At 40.3% G+C, this 16,754-nt stretch overlaps 1 protein-coding gene across 4 annotated transcripts in view; it reads left to right on the forward strand.

Annotated features, from left to right (window-relative positions):
- Nucleotides 1-233: 233 nt before the first annotated feature.
- LOC133792717 (uncharacterized) overlaps nucleotides 234-16,754 on the forward strand; it is a 30,803-nt gene continuing 14,282 nt past the window's right edge. The window contains exons 1-12 of one of the 4 annotated variants that reach the window (XM_062230623.1): nucleotides 234-374; nucleotides 541-607; nucleotides 704-747; nucleotides 916-979; nucleotides 1,106-1,220; nucleotides 1,305-1,372; nucleotides 1,517-1,614; nucleotides 12,233-12,404; nucleotides 12,840-13,065; nucleotides 13,407-13,533; nucleotides 14,397-14,506; nucleotides 14,638-14,730. In XM_062230623.1, the coding sequence (XP_062086607.1) occupies nucleotides 548-607; nucleotides 704-747; nucleotides 916-979; nucleotides 1,106-1,220; nucleotides 1,305-1,372; nucleotides 1,517-1,614; nucleotides 12,233-12,404; nucleotides 12,840-13,065; nucleotides 13,407-13,533; nucleotides 14,397-14,506; nucleotides 14,638-14,730 (1,177 nt within the window). In that variant the 5' untranslated portion in view covers nucleotides 234-374; nucleotides 541-547. The other 3 variants (XM_062230624.1, XM_062230626.1, XM_062230625.1) reach the window with 3 other exon arrangements.

Consider the following 16,754-nt stretch of genomic DNA (forward strand, 5'->3'; position numbering starts at 1 on the left):
TTATTTAAAAATAAAAAATAAAAAAATATTTCAATTTTTGTATTTAAAAAATTAAAAAAACAAAAATTTTAACGAACCCAACCAATATTAAACAAATTTAATGGAGTATATTTAGTAATTGTATTTATTTTTTAATACTTATTATGGCCATGACCCGATTGAAACCCATGCCCGGAAGAATTGGATAACTTCCTTCCAAGACAGGGAAGGAATGTAAAATTTAGGGGTGATAATGAAAATATAAACTATCAATATTCTTTTACACATTTTTAAGAAATCTTTGTGGAGCAAAATACAAATTTCATAAAATTATAGCCCAAAGTCACTACTCATCTCCAGTCTCCACTCTCCAGATGCACATTCAGCGAATCAGTGTACAGTTTGTTCATCAGCCAATATATAGATTTAAATATTCAATATCAAAGTTGATCAATTAAAGGGACTACTACAAACCAGATTAAATATTACTTCGATACATACGTATTTATCTTATATATAAATATATCTATAGACATTTTCATCGACTTTCTACTTTGTCAGATCGTCCATGGCTTCTTCCACCAGCAAAATTGAATCTGATGGTGAAGATGAAGACCATGAAGAAGAGGTTCTTCCTCCATTAATCTTGTTATTCTATTTTAAACTCAAATTCATTTTCAGTAAAGAACACTGACTGTTTACGCTATAATTGAAATCTTGGCAGGTTGAGCATTTTGATGATTTCACTCTCGCCTCTTCATGGGAAAGGTAATTTTTAATTTCACATACACATGTAATTTATATATATGAGTTCGTTTTTGAGGTTTATGTACGGACATGTAAATTGGGATATTTACACTTGGCTTTGGGTGGATAATTTCGTTTCTTTATTTTATATATATGTATATATATATATATATATATATACATATTTAGGTTTATATCTGAAATAGAGGCAATTTGTCGGCAGTGGATGGCTGACGGTCCAAAGAATCTTTTGGTAGGTTTTGGAAAATAGACAATATGAGCATATGCATTTTGAGTTTTCAATGGAAGTAGTACTGTGTTATCTTACTTCATAGTTCATTTTGCCCCAGTGATTGTTATGCATTTCATTTGGTTGTAGAAAAAGAATGCAGTTCAGTTGGAGTCCTTCGAGGGTTTATTTAGGGTCAAATCTGAGTTGAAGGATGTCACGAAAAGTTATTCCATGGAATTCTACTTTCATTCCAACAGTGATGGTATTCCTCATTGTTATTTTTTAACGGTTTGTAATTTGATTATCAGTATGTAAATGAGAATAATATGTTATACTGGTTTTACAGTCAAAACTATGGACTGGAATTCTATGTCACATGATCTACAGTTGTGCTTTGGGGTGAAGGAGTTTTTGGTATGCTTCAACTCCGCTTCGCTGTATATCTTTCTTGCTGTGTGTGGGGATGTATATATATATATATATAATGTATATGTGTCTCTTTGTCTATTATTCATGGTGCTTTCACTGTTTTTACACATGTTGCGTGTCCATAATCAGGTAATCGCTCCTCAAAGTGCAAGTGGAGTGGTTCTTGATGCACCCGAGGCTAGCAAGCTACTAAGCGCCGTTGCAATTGCTTTATCTAATTGTTCAAGGTATGGTCTCTTTTTCGTAACATTTTTTTTTATTGTAAAATTGAATGAAGCATGGAAGAAAGCATGCCTCAACTGTCTCTACAGTGCACCTGTACAAATTATAGTGTTCCCTAATAGTGTTCAAGTTTGGATTTTAAGGGTTTTGGATTGCTAGGGAAAACTCAGCTCAAACTGAGACAGAGGCAATAGCATTTCATATATATAGACAAGATACAGAAAACAATCAGCCAATGGCTGGAGTACACGACAGCAGCAATTCTAAGAGGAAAATGTTCTAGAACAAAATATCTAAGAGCGAGTACAATGAGGTACAGAGGTCCATAGGTAAAGTAGGACAACACCCAATACTATACTAAGATAGTAAAAATTCATTGTCTAACACCACCCCTCAAAACAAAGGGTGTAGTTGCACCCTGAGTTTGTCAACTAGAAATCTGAACCGAGTGTGAGATAGGCCTTTTGTCAAAAAGTCTGCAATCTGATCATGTGAAGGCACATAGCAAATCTCAACCTTCTTTTGAAGAACCTTGTCTCGAACAAAATGAACATCCAGTTCAATGTGCTTTGTCCTTGCATGATACACCATGTTAGACGCTAAGATACTAGCACTCATATTATCACACCAAATCACTGGTACAGTTGGTTGATGAAACTTCATTCCTTGGAGTAAAGCTTGTAACCAAGAAATCTCTGTTGCTAGGTGTGCTAGTGCTCGATATTCAGATTCGGTACTCAAATGAGCCACTACCGTTTGTTTCTTGGATGACCAAGAGATAAGGGAATCTCCAGAAAAATACAATAACCAGCCACTGACCTTCGATCATCCGGGCAACAAGCCCAATCAGCATCTGAGAAACCTGGTAGAACAATTCTGTCAATTGGAGCAAGATGAAGTCCACGATGCATTCTCCCTTTGAAATACCTTAGTATTCTTTTGGCTACACTCCAATGAACTGTTGTGGGGCTCTTGAGGAATTGACTGAGCTTGTTTACAGTAAAGGATGTGTTTGGTGTGGTGTGGCTAAGGTATTGTAGTGCTCCAATCACACTTCTATAGTTTGTAGCATTTGTGAGTGGTTCACCATCTGTTATGGATAAAGGCTTGCTCGCTACCATAGGTGTAGGAACTGTCTTCAGATTTTTCATGTCTACTGTTTGCAGCAGCGCAACTATACATTTTCCTTGTGAAAGGTTAATCCCAGTTGCATCTCTAAAGACTTCTATTCCCAGAAAATAGTGTAGAGACCCAAGATCCTTGAAAGCAAAAACTTTGTTCAGCTTGTGAATAAAAGCTTCAAGTTCTTTAGTATTGTTCCCTGTCACTATAATGTCATCTACATAAATGAGAAGCATTATAACAAAATGAGGATCCTTCAGCATGAAAAATGAAGTATCAGTCTTGGAGTGTTCAAAGTTTCAGCTTAGCAAAGTTTTTTTCAGTTGCTCAAACCAAGCACCTGGTGCTTGTTTGAGACCATATAGCGACTTGTTTAACTTACAAACATAATCTGGTTTTGTTTGATCTTCAAAGCCTTGTGGTTGGGCCATATAGACAGCTTCATCAAGAGTACCATCCAGGAAGGCGTTGTTGATATCAAGCTGTCGAACATCCCAGTTTTTAGCCACTGCAATGGTAAGCACAACTCGGACTGTAGAGGCTTTGATAACAGGACTAAAAGTCTCACTAAAATCAACACGAGGTCGTTGGTGAAAACCCTTTGCAACAAGTCGAGCTTTGTACTGTTGAAAGCTGCCATCAGCATTGTGTTTCACTTTGAACACCCACTTGTTACCCACAATGTTGTAACTAGCTGAGTTGGGTACTAAGGTCCATGTATTAGTTCGTTGGAGAGTACTAACTCTTCAGCCATGGCATTTTTCCACCCCTCATGCTGAAGGGCATCCGAGATAGTGAGAGGTTCATGGGCAGCAAGATCCCACTGAGCTTGGCCAAGAAAAACACAAGGCTTAAAAATTCCAGCTTTACTGCAAGTAATCATAGGATGGGTAGGTTGAGGTGCAGTGGGAGCTGGAGCAGAATCTACAAGAGAAATAAAGTGTGGTTCTGTAGAAGCAATGTCAGGAACAATAGAAACCAGAGAACCAACTGAGAGCTCAGAGGGATGTACCTGACCATGTGAGGAAGAAGCATCAGTAGGAGGCGAAGGTGGTGCTAGGGACTCATCACGAGGCCCTGAAGAGGAAGAATAGGAAGGAGTTGTGGAAGTAGGAGGGACTGAAGGGAGAAAGAACCAAGCTGAGGGAGTAGGAACCTTGACAACCTATTCTGGTTGAAAGTTGTTTAAAAAGCTAGATCGAAAAGGAAAATCCTATTCGTTAAAAACAACATTCTGAGAGAGATAAATGCGACCTTGGGGACTTAAACATTTATAGTCTTTGTGGGTGTCACTGTAGCCTAAGTTAACACATTTAATAGAGTGAAACTGGAATTAGTGTGCTTGGTAGGGTCTGAGACAGGGAAAACAAGCTGAGCCAAAAACTTTGAGAAACCCATAATCAGGAAGTTTAGAATAAAGAACCTCAAAGGAAGACTTACCACTAAGCACAAGTGTAGGGAGGCGATTAATGAGGAACACGGTAGTGTGGAAAGCATCAATTCAATACTTATGGGGCATATGGGCTTGTGCTAGTAAGGTGAGGCCAGTCTCAACAATGTGGCAATGCTTACGTTCAACACGACCATTTTGAGCAGAGGTGTAAGGACAAGGGTGCTGAAAAATGATACCACATTCTTGGACAAAACGAGTGAAGGCCTGATATTCCCCGCCCCAATCGGTGCGGAGTTGCTTAATTTTGGTGCCAAACTGAGTTTTTGCCATAGTTTTAAACTTAATAAATGCAGCCAAGGCATCAAATTTGTGTTTAAGCAGAAAAAGTCAAGTGTAGCGGCTGAAATCATCAATAAAATGTATATAAAAACGACAATTATTGTTAGACATGGTGGGGGTTGGTCCCCAAAGATCAGTGTGAACTAATTCAAGTAAGTAGAGGCACGACCAGCGGAATGTTTGAAAGGTAATGAGTGTGACTTGCCAAATTAACAAGCATCACAAAAAGCTTGTTTTTCATTATAGCCGTTTTTACATTGTGAGATTTCAACACTTGACTCAAGACTACACTAGAAGGGTGACCCAACCTCCTATGCCAAAGGTCTTTTAGGGAATGCTTAGACACACTAATACTAGAAACAGGCTCAGTTGTAGTGGCTGAAAATAGTGACACTGGCGAAGAGCTTGAGGATGGATGATGGAGTTTGGAGATGATACAACCCGTCTTTAAGAGTCCCGCGTAGCACCACTGTTTCTGTTTGAATGTCCTTCACTCAACAAAAATTAGAGAAAAACTCAATTGAGACATTATTATCGGCAGTCAACTTAGAAACACTTGTAAGATTTTTGGCAATCTTGGGTACATGTAGCAAATCTTTTGATAGACCTCCTCTCTTAGTTTATAAGAGGAGGGGCCGAACATAAAATGTGGCTGTTATTTTGAGAATGTGGCTGTTATTTTGAGTTTTTTTTGTATTCTTTTAGATTCTGTAATTAGGGGGCTGAGTTGTCTTTTTGTTATAGGCTCCTAGTTGGCATTAATTAATTGTAACTAGTGCCTATTTTAAGGAGAGGAGGTCTTTCTTTGAGGGTGGAGAATTGTATAGAGAAGTTTGTGGAGAGTTTCACCCTCTCGAAAGGTGAAGATAGGAGAGTAGAGCCTCTCGAACAGCTTTGTGATTGTATCTACTTTTCTGTGATCAATAAAAAGCTTCTTTGAGGGAATCAATTCTGGTGTTGTGTTATTGATAGAAATTACTAACTAATAAGATTCTATCAAATTGGTGCAGTGAGCGTGGAGGCCATGGGACCCAAGAAAACCATGGAGAAACAAGACACGGTCATTGACGAAGAGGTAGGCACTTTGAAGATGGAAATGGCATCTGTCAAGGAGTCCATTCAAGAATTGGGGCGCCAACTTCAGCTACAGTTTCTAGAACAGCAGAAGCAACAACAGCAGCAGCTCAGATTGATATTGGAAGCCCAAGACCATCCAAGAATCCACCAAGAACCAACGGAACCAGTCCATACAATGACTGCCACCATCGGCGATGCGACGGAGAATAGTCTAGGGGGTGTTCGCGAGTCGACAGACGGACGGAACTGACCAGAAGTGCCTCCGGCAGCAGCGAACATAACACCCACAGGGGACTTTCGAGGTACTCGGTACTCAGGAGGAAGGGAAGAACGTGGCAGTCACTCCTACTCTAATTACCGTCATGAGAAACGCATGAAGAAATTGCGAATGCCAGGGTTTGATGGAGAAAATCCAGACGGATGGATAATGCAGGCTGAACGGTATTTTGCTTGTTACGATTATGACGAAATTGACAAAATAGAAGCGGCTTTCATTTCTTTCACAGGGGATGCACTGCTATGGTATCAGTATGAGAATAAAAAGAGGACCATTATGAGTTGGGAAGAGTTGAAAAGGTTAGTGCTGAAACATTTTTGCGACACCCAAACCGGCTCCTTATACGATCAATTTGTATCTATACGACAAGAAGGGACTATGGCCGACTATAAGAAGAATTTTATTCGTTTATTGGCTCCATTGGACAATGTATCCCCAGAAATACAGCTGAGCACTTTCCTTAATGGTTTGATACCCTCTCTATGGGCGGAAGTGCGGGTGCACCGACCAAGAAGCGTTGATGAAGTTATGGAGATGGCCCAAGATATTGAGAAATTGCGAACTGCTGGCTCTTCGAGGGCTAAGTTTTACAGCAGTGGACGCACGAATTTCTCGAGTCTTGGACAGCCCTTAACTAAGAACTTCCCACCCCGTCAGCAAGGAGAAGTAAGGCGGCTTACCGGGGCCCAAGTGCAGCAGAAAAGGGAGAAGGGGCTGTGTTTCCGATGTGATGACAAATGGGCTCCGGGACATCGCTGCAAACAGAAGGAAATTAATGTCCTAATCATGTCGGCTGATGAAGAAGACAACCAAATTGACCACGACAATTCCAGCAACACTAGTGACCATACTAACCCCGAATTAGACTCAACCGAAGTTAGCACTAAAGTGGAGGTATCCCTACAGTCGGTGGCTGGTCTTTCTTCCAATAATACCATGAAATTAAGAGGGAACATCGACAATAAGGATGTGGTAATTTTAATCGACCCCGGAGCCACCCACAACTTTATCTCCCTAGATTTGGTCTCCCTTTTAAAACTACCAACCACAACCACCGATACATATGGGGTTACAATGGGAAATGGAGAGTCTACAAGGAATGAAGGCATATGCAAAGGGGTTCATGTCCATTTTCAAGGGGTGGATGTTTATGATGATTTCTTGCCACTTAAGTTAGGGAGTGCAAATGTAATACTCAGTCTTCAATGGCTAGCTACCCTCGGCATGACTCACACCGATTGGAAGCTCCAATCTATGTCCTTTCAACTAGGCAGCCAACACGTCACTATACGAGGGGACCCCTCCCTTGGCCGAAGCCTAGTTTCCTTAAAAACCATGTACAAGACGTTACTAGCTGAGAAAAACGGGTTCCTTGTTGAACTAAATGTGGTCACCAAGGAGCCAGCCCCTACGGATGAGTGTCCCCATTATTTACAAGACATAATCCAGAAGCACGATTCCATTTTTGCTCTACCTGAGGGGTTACCACCATCACGGCAGTGCGAACACAAGATCATTCTCCAACCCGATGCACCCTCGGTTAATGTTCGGCCCTATAAGTATCCTCACTACCAAAAGGCCAAAATTGAGAGGCTCATAAAAAAAATGTTGGACAGCGGCATCATACAACCCAGTAACAGTCCCTTTTCAAGTCCTGTACTACTGGTTAGGAAGAAGGATGGATCATGGCGCTTTTGCATCGATTATAGAGCCCTAAACCACGCCACGATTCTAGATAAGTATCCTATCCCTATTATCGATGAATTATTAGACGAGTTACATGGAGTGGTCATTTTTTCTAAACTAGATCTTAAATCTGGCTATCATCAGATTCTTGTCCATAAAGAAGATGTCCACAAGACAGCATTTCAGACTCATGATGGCCACTACGAGTTTCTAGTGATGCCCTTCGGCCTCACCAATGCCCCCGCCACTTTTCAGTCATTAATGAATGATGTGTTTCGGCCTTACCTCGGAAAGTTTGTTCTTGTCTTCTTTGATGACATCCTCATTTATAGCAAAACCGAGGAAGAACACGTACTACATTTAGACAATGTCTTTGAGGTACTCTCAACTCACAAACTGTTTGTTAACAAGAAGTGTGCCTTTGGACAAAGGAGGATAGCATATTTGGGTCACTTTATCTCTCAACAAGGAGTGGCAGCTGACCCCGATAAAGTACGAGCAATGACGGAGTGGCTAACACCGCGAAACATCAAACAGTTACGGGGATTTCTGGGCCTTACAGGGTATTACCGAAAATTTGTGGCCCAATATGCAAGGATAGCACAGCCGTTGACAATGCAGCTCCAAAAAGACCAATTCGGATGGAATTCCGCAGCTGAAGATGCCTTTGCTGCCCTTAAAAAAGCTATGATTTCGATTCCCATACTCACTTTACCCGATTTTTCTAAGCCATTTATTATAGAGACCGACGCATCCGGGTTTGGGTTGGGAGCTGTTTTGTTGCAAGATAACAGACCCATAGCATATTGCAGCCACACTTTGGGTCTACAAGCTCGAAAGAAGTCGATATATGAGAAGGAATTAATGGCCATTGTCTATGCAGTAGCTAAGTGGAGGTCGTATCTCTTGGGTAGAAAATTTCTGGTAAGGACAGACCAACAAAGCTTAAAGTTCCTCCTTGAGCAGCGAGTCATTGGTTCTGAGTATCAGAAGTGGGTGTCTAAACTAATGGGGTTTAATTTTGACATCGAATACAAGAGTGGAGCTAGTAATTGAGTGGCCGATGCTCTTTCCCGACAAGCTGAAAGTATCCTACAACATGTATTAGTGACGACTGAATGGACTTTGTGGCCTGAGTTGGCCAAGGAAGTAGCTGCCGACCCATTACTGGCCAAAATTACATCAGATTTGGAACAAGGGACTGCACATCACGGGTTCACTCTGGAAAAAGGGGTACTGCACTATAAAAACAGGCTGGTCATTCCAAAAAAATCAGCTCTTTTGTAGAAAATTATGGCCGAATTCCATACTACTCCTATTGGTGGTCATTCCAGTGAATTGAAGACATTTAAGCGAGTACAGGCTGAACTGTTTTGGGAAGGTATGCGGAAGGATATCGCTAAGTTTGTGCAAAGGTGCACTACATGCCAGCAGAATAAATATTTGACAACCACACCCGCTAGTCTTTTGCAACCTATTCCATTACCGGCTCAAGTTTGGGACGAGATCACCATGGATTTCATTGAGGGCTTGCCTAACTCTGCGGGTTGGGACACTATATTGGTTGTAATTGACCGTCTTTCCAAGTATGCTCATTTTTTGAAGCTTCGTCACCCTTTTACAGCCAGCACAGTGGCTGACCAATTCATGCAAGAAGTAGTGCGATTATATGGATTGCCACTCTCCATAATAACAGACCGAGACCGTATCTTCCTCAGCAATTTTTGGCGTCATTTGTTTACATTACAAGGCACACATCTCAAGCGAAGCACCGCCTACCATCCACAAACGGACGGCCAATCCGAGGTATTGAATAGGTGTTTGGAGACCTATTTACGTTGTTTCACCTATGAGAACCCAAAAAAGTGGTCTAAATGGTTAGCATGGTCGGAATTTTGGTATAATACGTCATACCATTCAGCTATCCAAAGTTCCCCCTTCAAAGCATTATATGGTCGCAAACCACCACCTCTACTTCCCTACAAAAAGGGGACAGCAGTAGTCTCTGCCGTAGATTCCTTACTTGAGGTTCGGGATGCTATCCTTGATGACCTTCGAATGCACTTATTACGAGCTCAACAGCAAATGCAGCGTTATACGGCTTCACAGCGACATCTCCTCGAGTTTCAAGTGGGAGACCTGGTGTACCTCAAGCTCCGTCCATACCGCCAGAAGTCCCTTGCACGCCGTACAAATGAGAAGCTCTCCGCCCGGTATTATGGCCCTTATCCTATTTTAGAGCGAGTTGGCAAGGTTGCTTACAAACTGCAGCTTCCCGATCAGGTCACCATACACCCCATTTTTCATGTTTCCCAGCTAAGGCGTGCCCTCGGAACCAATCAGTCAACACCGACCATACCCCCTTAGCTTAACACCGAGTTGGAACTTCGTGTTGTGCCAGAAGCAGTCCTCCAACAGCGTCCCAAAGTCTCTGATCCCACTGCCACAGAAGTCCTCATTCAATGGCACTCCCTTCCCGGCTTTGAGGCGACTTGGGAAGATTACAACACAATCCTAGAGCAATTTCCTTCTTTCCACCTTGAGGACAAGGTGAAGGTTCTTGGGGGGTAATGACAGACCTCCTCTGTTAGTTTATAAGAGGAGGGGCCAAACATAAAATGTGGCTGTTATTTTGAGAATGTGGCTGTTATTTTGAGTTTTTTTTGTATTCTTTTAGATTCTGTAATTAGGGGGCTGAGCTGTCTTTTTGTTTTAGGCTCCTAGTTGGCATTAATTAATTGTAACTAGTGCCTATTTTAAGGAGAGGAGGTCTTTCTTTGAGGGTGGAGAATTGTATTGAGAAGTTTGTTGAGAGTTTCACCCTCTCGAAAGGTGAAGATAGGAGAGTAGAGCCTCTCGAACAGCTCTGTGATTGTATCTACTTTTCTGTGATCAATAAAAAGCTTCTTTGAGGGAATCAATTCTGGTGTTGTGTTATTGATAGAAATTACTAACTAAGAAGATTCTATCATCTTTTAAAAGTAAAGGTGGAACATATTAAGTGTTCAAGTGTCCAAGATCAATATGGGCAATAGAAATCTGACTACCGTTACCGACTTTAATTCGTTCCTTACCACCATAGTCATACTTGATCTGCATTTTGTCAAGTTTAGAAGTGATATGATTGCTAGCCCCACTATCAATGTACCATCCTTCATCAGTGACTGTCTCAGGAGTAGCTACAAGAGCCGAGGGAGTTGGCTTGTCCTGATGGTTCACAACATAAGGGTTGGAGCCCATATAACTCTCATCATTTCTGTTATAACAGATAGTAGCTGAATGTCCATATTTCCCACACACTTGACACGCGAGTTTGGATCCAATACCCCGACCAGCTCTGCCCCTAATACGAGGACCACCTCCACGAGAAAATTGAGACGAGGGAGACGAAGAGCCTCCTCGAGTGGAGGAAGACACTGGAACGCCTCTGAGAAGTAGATAGGGATTTGTTGGCAAAATTTGCAGTAGGTGGAGCTGGAGATTGAAGAAATTTGCTAGTTGGAGACATTGAGTTAAGCCTCTCCAAGCGACTGTCGTAGCTGAGCAAAATACTCAGCAACTCCTGCCAAGAGAGGTGCTCACGAGCCTCAAGTTGAACCATGATTGGTAAATAATTTGCATCTAAGCCAATGAGAACATTAGTAATCAAATGTTTCTCAGGACATGGGTCTCTAGCCAAAGTGAGAGTATCAACCCACATTCTCTATTGTTTGAGATACTCAACCATAGATAAAGACCCCTTGCTGGTGGTCTGAAGTTTGGTGCAAGTCTCATCCATATGCGCCTTAGAATGAGCACTGTAAAGATTTTCAAGAGCTCTCCAAAGAGCAGCAGCTGTAGAGCAACCCATGACCTCAGTAGCAATGCCTTCTGTCATGGAACCACAGAGCCAACCCATGGGGGGTTGGTCATGGACCATCCAAAGCTCATACTTGGGATTCAAACGAACACCAAAACCAGGAAGACTCGAATCAGAGGCGGAAGTAATAGCAGGAAGAAATTCGGGAGGACACGACTTCTAGCCAGTGAGGAAACCATCTAGACGATGACCTCGAATAATTGTGGTGACCATCGTTTTCCACAAGGCAAAATTATGCTGATCCAACTTGAGAGCGAACGGCTGGCTGAGTGTGTGTCTGAACGGAGCAGCAACGGAGGTCAGAGCAGAGGTGAAAGGCGGTTGAGGGTGCTGGAGACCAGAGCTTGCTGTACCACTGTCAGTGACAGCTAGGGACGGCTTCGCAGCAAGAGGAGGGACCTTGGGAACTTCGGCCGGTCGGGAGGGAGTCTGACTTCCCGACATCGGGAGCAGCAGCTACAGAGTTCTCATACCAAGTTTGGATTTTAAGGGTTTTGGACTGTTAGGGAAAACTCAGCTCAAAATAAGACTGAGGCAATAGCATTTCATATATAGGCAAGATACAGAAAACAATCAGCCAATGGCTATAGTACATGACAGCAGCAATTCTAACAGAAAAATGTTCTAGAACAAAATATCTAAGAGCAAATACAATGAGGTACAAAGTACCATAGGTAATGTAGGACAGCACCCAATACTATACTAAGACAGTAAAAATTCATTCTCTAACAGTTCATACAAACATATTTCCGTACCCTAAAAAGCTAGTTAGCTTGCCTTTGTGAACTTCTGATGTTGGATAGGTTGTCTAGTTAATTTGATTTATTGATTTATAGTTATTTGTGACCTCTCATGTGATTCTCTATGCAGTTTATGGCCAGCATTTGTGCCTGTGCATGCTCCTTCTCGAAAAGCATATATTGGCATCCATAACATGGGAACTGTTTTTACTAGAAGATTTGAGGCAGATCATATTGGTAGTCAGGTCCCAGTAAAACTTATGCATTTAGAAGGATTATACGAGTTGTTTGTTTCTAAATTTGTAAGTTTCTAATTTATACAAATATACAATCAGTTAAAAAATTCATGTTTATTTACTTCATTCTTGGTTTCTATACTGAGTAATGTCTAATGGTTCTGTTCATTTGCCCAATGTGCCCTAATTTGGTCCTCTTGTATTAGTTGTTCTTAAACACAATTATAGCTAATTTGGCTAGTAAGTAAGAAGTAAGAACTAGGTAATGCTCGTTTGGGAATTCGGTCTGTGTTTTTTTACAAACCTAGAAATGTTTTCAATATTTTTTACGGGAGTATTATGCCATGTTTTTTTACTCATGCTGTTGGAAGTTCTTTTCTTGCCATATATTTCTAGCAAAATTTTTGAAGTGTTATTTTAGAAGCTCCCTGAACTTGTGTTGGTTTATTGTCCCCATTCCTTTTTCCCGGCTGGTAGTAATATTTTTATTTGATGTTGAAGGCCTACTCCACATTGGACTTTTCTGTTCATCTTTTCAAAGTCCATTTTACGATGAAGCTAACCTACAGAACCCTTCCCAATGATGAAGATGACAATGATGTTCTAGAAAATGATGTTGAAGTTACTCAAGATGGGTCTAGTCCTCGTGGTGATATCCGCAGCAGAACACAGTGGGATGATAGTTGTCCTTGGAGTGAGTGGTATTCTGCAGAAGATCCCATAAAAGGTGATAGAACTAGATGAAATTCATTTTTTTTTCTCGTGCTTCATGATTGAGATTGATTCTACATTAGTGCTAAGGGTATGTAAGGAATTGGATCATGCGCTAGTCATATTAATGCTCTTTGAAATAATTAAAAATCATGTGTTCCGTGTTGAAGAAATTATCTCTATTGATCGTGGATTACAATACTATTTTTTTCTTTTAATATTCATCTGTTTTATCTTTATTAAGACGGGCCATTGAAATTCATTTTCTTTTCTTTCATAGTTGACGCATCTAATGCTTTTCATAATTCATAATATGGGTAACAGTTTTTCCCCTTTTAAATGGTTTACTGCCTGCAGGATTTGAATTGATTGCCTTGTGGTCAGAAAAGATGGTTGAAAACTCTCTGGAAATGGCTGAACTTGAGAATTGTTCACCCCACGAAGCTGAGAAGTGGATCTTATATCCAATTTTGTCTCCAAATCTGTAAGAAACCACTTTCTTAGTATGTAATAAAAATTACCAAGATTTAGAATATAGACATTATTCTACCCGAGAGGGGTAGCTCAAATGGCCAGGCATGTGGTTTGCTCCCACAAAGTTTGTGGTTTGAGTCCCCTCTTGGGCATCTACATAGCAATTGTTATAGTTTTCTGGTCCCCAAATATCATAGGGTTAAAAAGAAGACATTATTCTTATGAGCTGATATGTTTGTGTTGGTTTTTTAGCACACATTATTTCATACACTTGGCTTTTGGTTTGCTGCTCTCTCCTTTTCTGGTACAATTAAATGTATGCATAATTTGCCACATTCTTCAGAATTATTGTATGATTTTGATAAGTTGTTGCTCTATTTAGTTATTTAAAGCCTTAAATTTTGAGTTATTAATATTTTTGTAAACTAAACTAAACTGTAAAGCATGTTAGTAATACATCATTCTTGTTTCTAGATCTGAGTAGTATCTACAAGGTAATGTGATAATGCTGTATGCTTTTCAACTTTCATTGCCCATATAATAAAGGAGGCATTATATTTTTAATCTTATAAATTCACTAAAATGAATTAGTGGACTAGCTTCTTTTGAACATTAGTAGTTTATTTAGTTATTTACTTCTTTTAAGTGTCCATATGGACGTTAAACTATATTTACTAATACTATGTACTTATGTAGTAGTTTCTTCTACTACCTCCATATGCTTGGTTAGACGTACTTTTTGCACAAAATACATACCACTTTCTTTGTTCGTTGTGTATGCATGCTGTCTATGTTGTTTTCTCCATATGATGCTCAAAAACATCTATTTTAATATTATCATATTTTATAAAAATGATAATGTTTTTTCTACAGAAATGATGGTTCCCAAGGAAACTGGGTTGGTTTTTCCTCGCAGTTGTGCCTATTAGTTGATGCATTGGATATGTCCTTCACAGCTCAGTTTATGGAAGATTTTGTCTCAGGTTCGAATTAATTTATGGAGAACATTATGCCATATCTAATATGTTAAACTGCATTCGGTAAATGTATGTTCTGGTCATATTAGTTGGAGATGATGATTTCAATCCTTATTCTTTCGTGCTATTTTCTGCAGTTGAAAACCCAGGTTCTGACACTTTGAAGTCCTCGAGTGTTATTCCTCCACCTACGGTTATTGATCGTGTGCTTAAAGAACTATTTCCGGAGGGTATTCTCCTGCCTAAATTATTATTATTTCTTTTTTTTGATCTATTGTTTTGTTTTTGTTTTTGTTTCCCATGTTTCTCTTTTGACAAAATTGTTCAGTTCTCTGGGCATGATTGTTTGATATTATAACTTCAGCATGCCTTTAAAGTTAAACGATATATGACATATGCTTGGTTTATTTTCTGAATTAGCTCCGAAAATCCTTTTGGCACTGAGAGAGAATTTTGTAACTAATTTCACACGTGCTTGCGTGAACTTATGTTTTTAGAGATAACACAGCACAAGCAATTCATTGGTGTAAGTAATTGATAGGTTCACTTAACAACTAATTAAGTTAGTTGTTATGCTGTTTTGTGACTTGTAATTAGTAGTTGCTGATTTTGTGGCTGTTTGTGTGGGATTGTAACTGATTAGTTAGTTGGATTGTTGGGGTGATTAGTAGAGTAAAAATAGCTTGTTTTAAGATTGTAGAGGGGTCTTTTGGACTAGGGAAGATTGGCTATCTCGAATTAGCTACTGTATTGTTCTTTGTGATTGTTCTACACTTAGTCTCTGATTTGGGGACTAGGATTTGAGTAATAAAGGAGAGGAATTTCAGATATTAATTGAATTTTATCAGTAATTTCACATGTGCTCTTGTGAACTTATGTTTTTAGACACAACACAACACAAGCAATCCATCTATTTGACTTGTGGAGGCTTTCTATGGTGGTTCAGTTGTAGTGTTTCTTGCTCCTTCATTCTTAGGGTCTGATTCATATGAAGCACATGAAGAGAACTTATGGGTTCAATTTGTCTTATCTAATATATCTGTTGACAGTTAGAAAAAATGGGGTATTAATATTTGATCTTTGAGATTCCTAGGAATAGGAATCGATTTCTATTTCTGTGATTATTGTAATTATTCTTGTATATCCTATATATATATATCTAGTCCTAGGTTGTACAAAATATATCATCAGAGAATAGAAATACAGCAAGAAAGGTGTTTTTTTCTCACCATTTCGACATGGTATCAGAGCCATAAGGCTCGGTTCCGACCACCCTCTGTTTTTTTTCCTCCATTTTTTCCGGCGGTCGTCCCTCCTTCCAGTCGCAAACCAGTCTGGTGACACTCCAGCTCCAGGCCTCCGGCGAGTCATTTGGCACCTGCTCCAGATTTGCAATCCCTTCAGTCGCTCCAATCCGGCGCTCAACCTCTAGTCGCTCCACTCCGGTGTCTCGGCTAGTCCAGTCCGGCGGCGCTACAGTCGGCCCCTGTAGCCCTCAGAAGCTCTCGGCCAGCTCTCAACTCTCTCCCTCACAGCAGCCAATCTCACTGTGATGTCGAATAGTGAGGAAGTTACCTCTCAGAATATTGGGCCTCACCCAACCCAGCCCAATGAAGGTAACCCTAACCCCAACTCAGTCCACACTCAGCCCAGTGGGTCTATGGGCTCTCTTTATAGTCTTGATAGTGGTTCACTTAATATTACAGCCCATAAACTTGATGGCAAAAATTATTTACAATGGGCCCAATCTGTCAAACTTGTCATTTGTGGTCGTGGTAAACTAGGATACATTATTGGTGATCTCCCTACACCTCTTTTCAATGATCCTACATACAAGGTATGGCAAGCTGAAAATTCTATTGTACTTGCATGGTTAATTAATTCAATGGACTCAAAAATCAGCCACAGATATCTATTCTTTAAGACTGCTAAGGAGGTGTGGGACGCTGCTCGAAAAATGTATTCTGACCTTGGTAACGCCTCTCAAATTTTCGAAATCCGTACCAAGCTTAAAGAAATCAAGCAAGGTAATCAAACTGTTACCCAATATTTTTCCGACTTACAAGACTTATGACAGGAGCTTGATTTGTATCTAGATACCACACCACTATGTGCTAACTGCACTACAATCCAGTGGCAGCAGTTAGAGAAAGAACGAGTTTTTGAATTTCTTACGGGGTTAAACAGTAATCTTGATGAAGTTAGAGGTCGTCTGGTGGGTCGGGCCCCATTTCCTGACACTGAAGAAGCCTTC

Source organism: Humulus lupulus, chromosome 7, assembly GCF_963169125.1.
Source record: "Humulus lupulus chromosome 7, drHumLupu1.1, whole genome shotgun sequence".
Classification (NCBI taxonomy): Eukaryota; Viridiplantae; Streptophyta; class Magnoliopsida; order Rosales; family Cannabaceae; genus Humulus; species Humulus lupulus.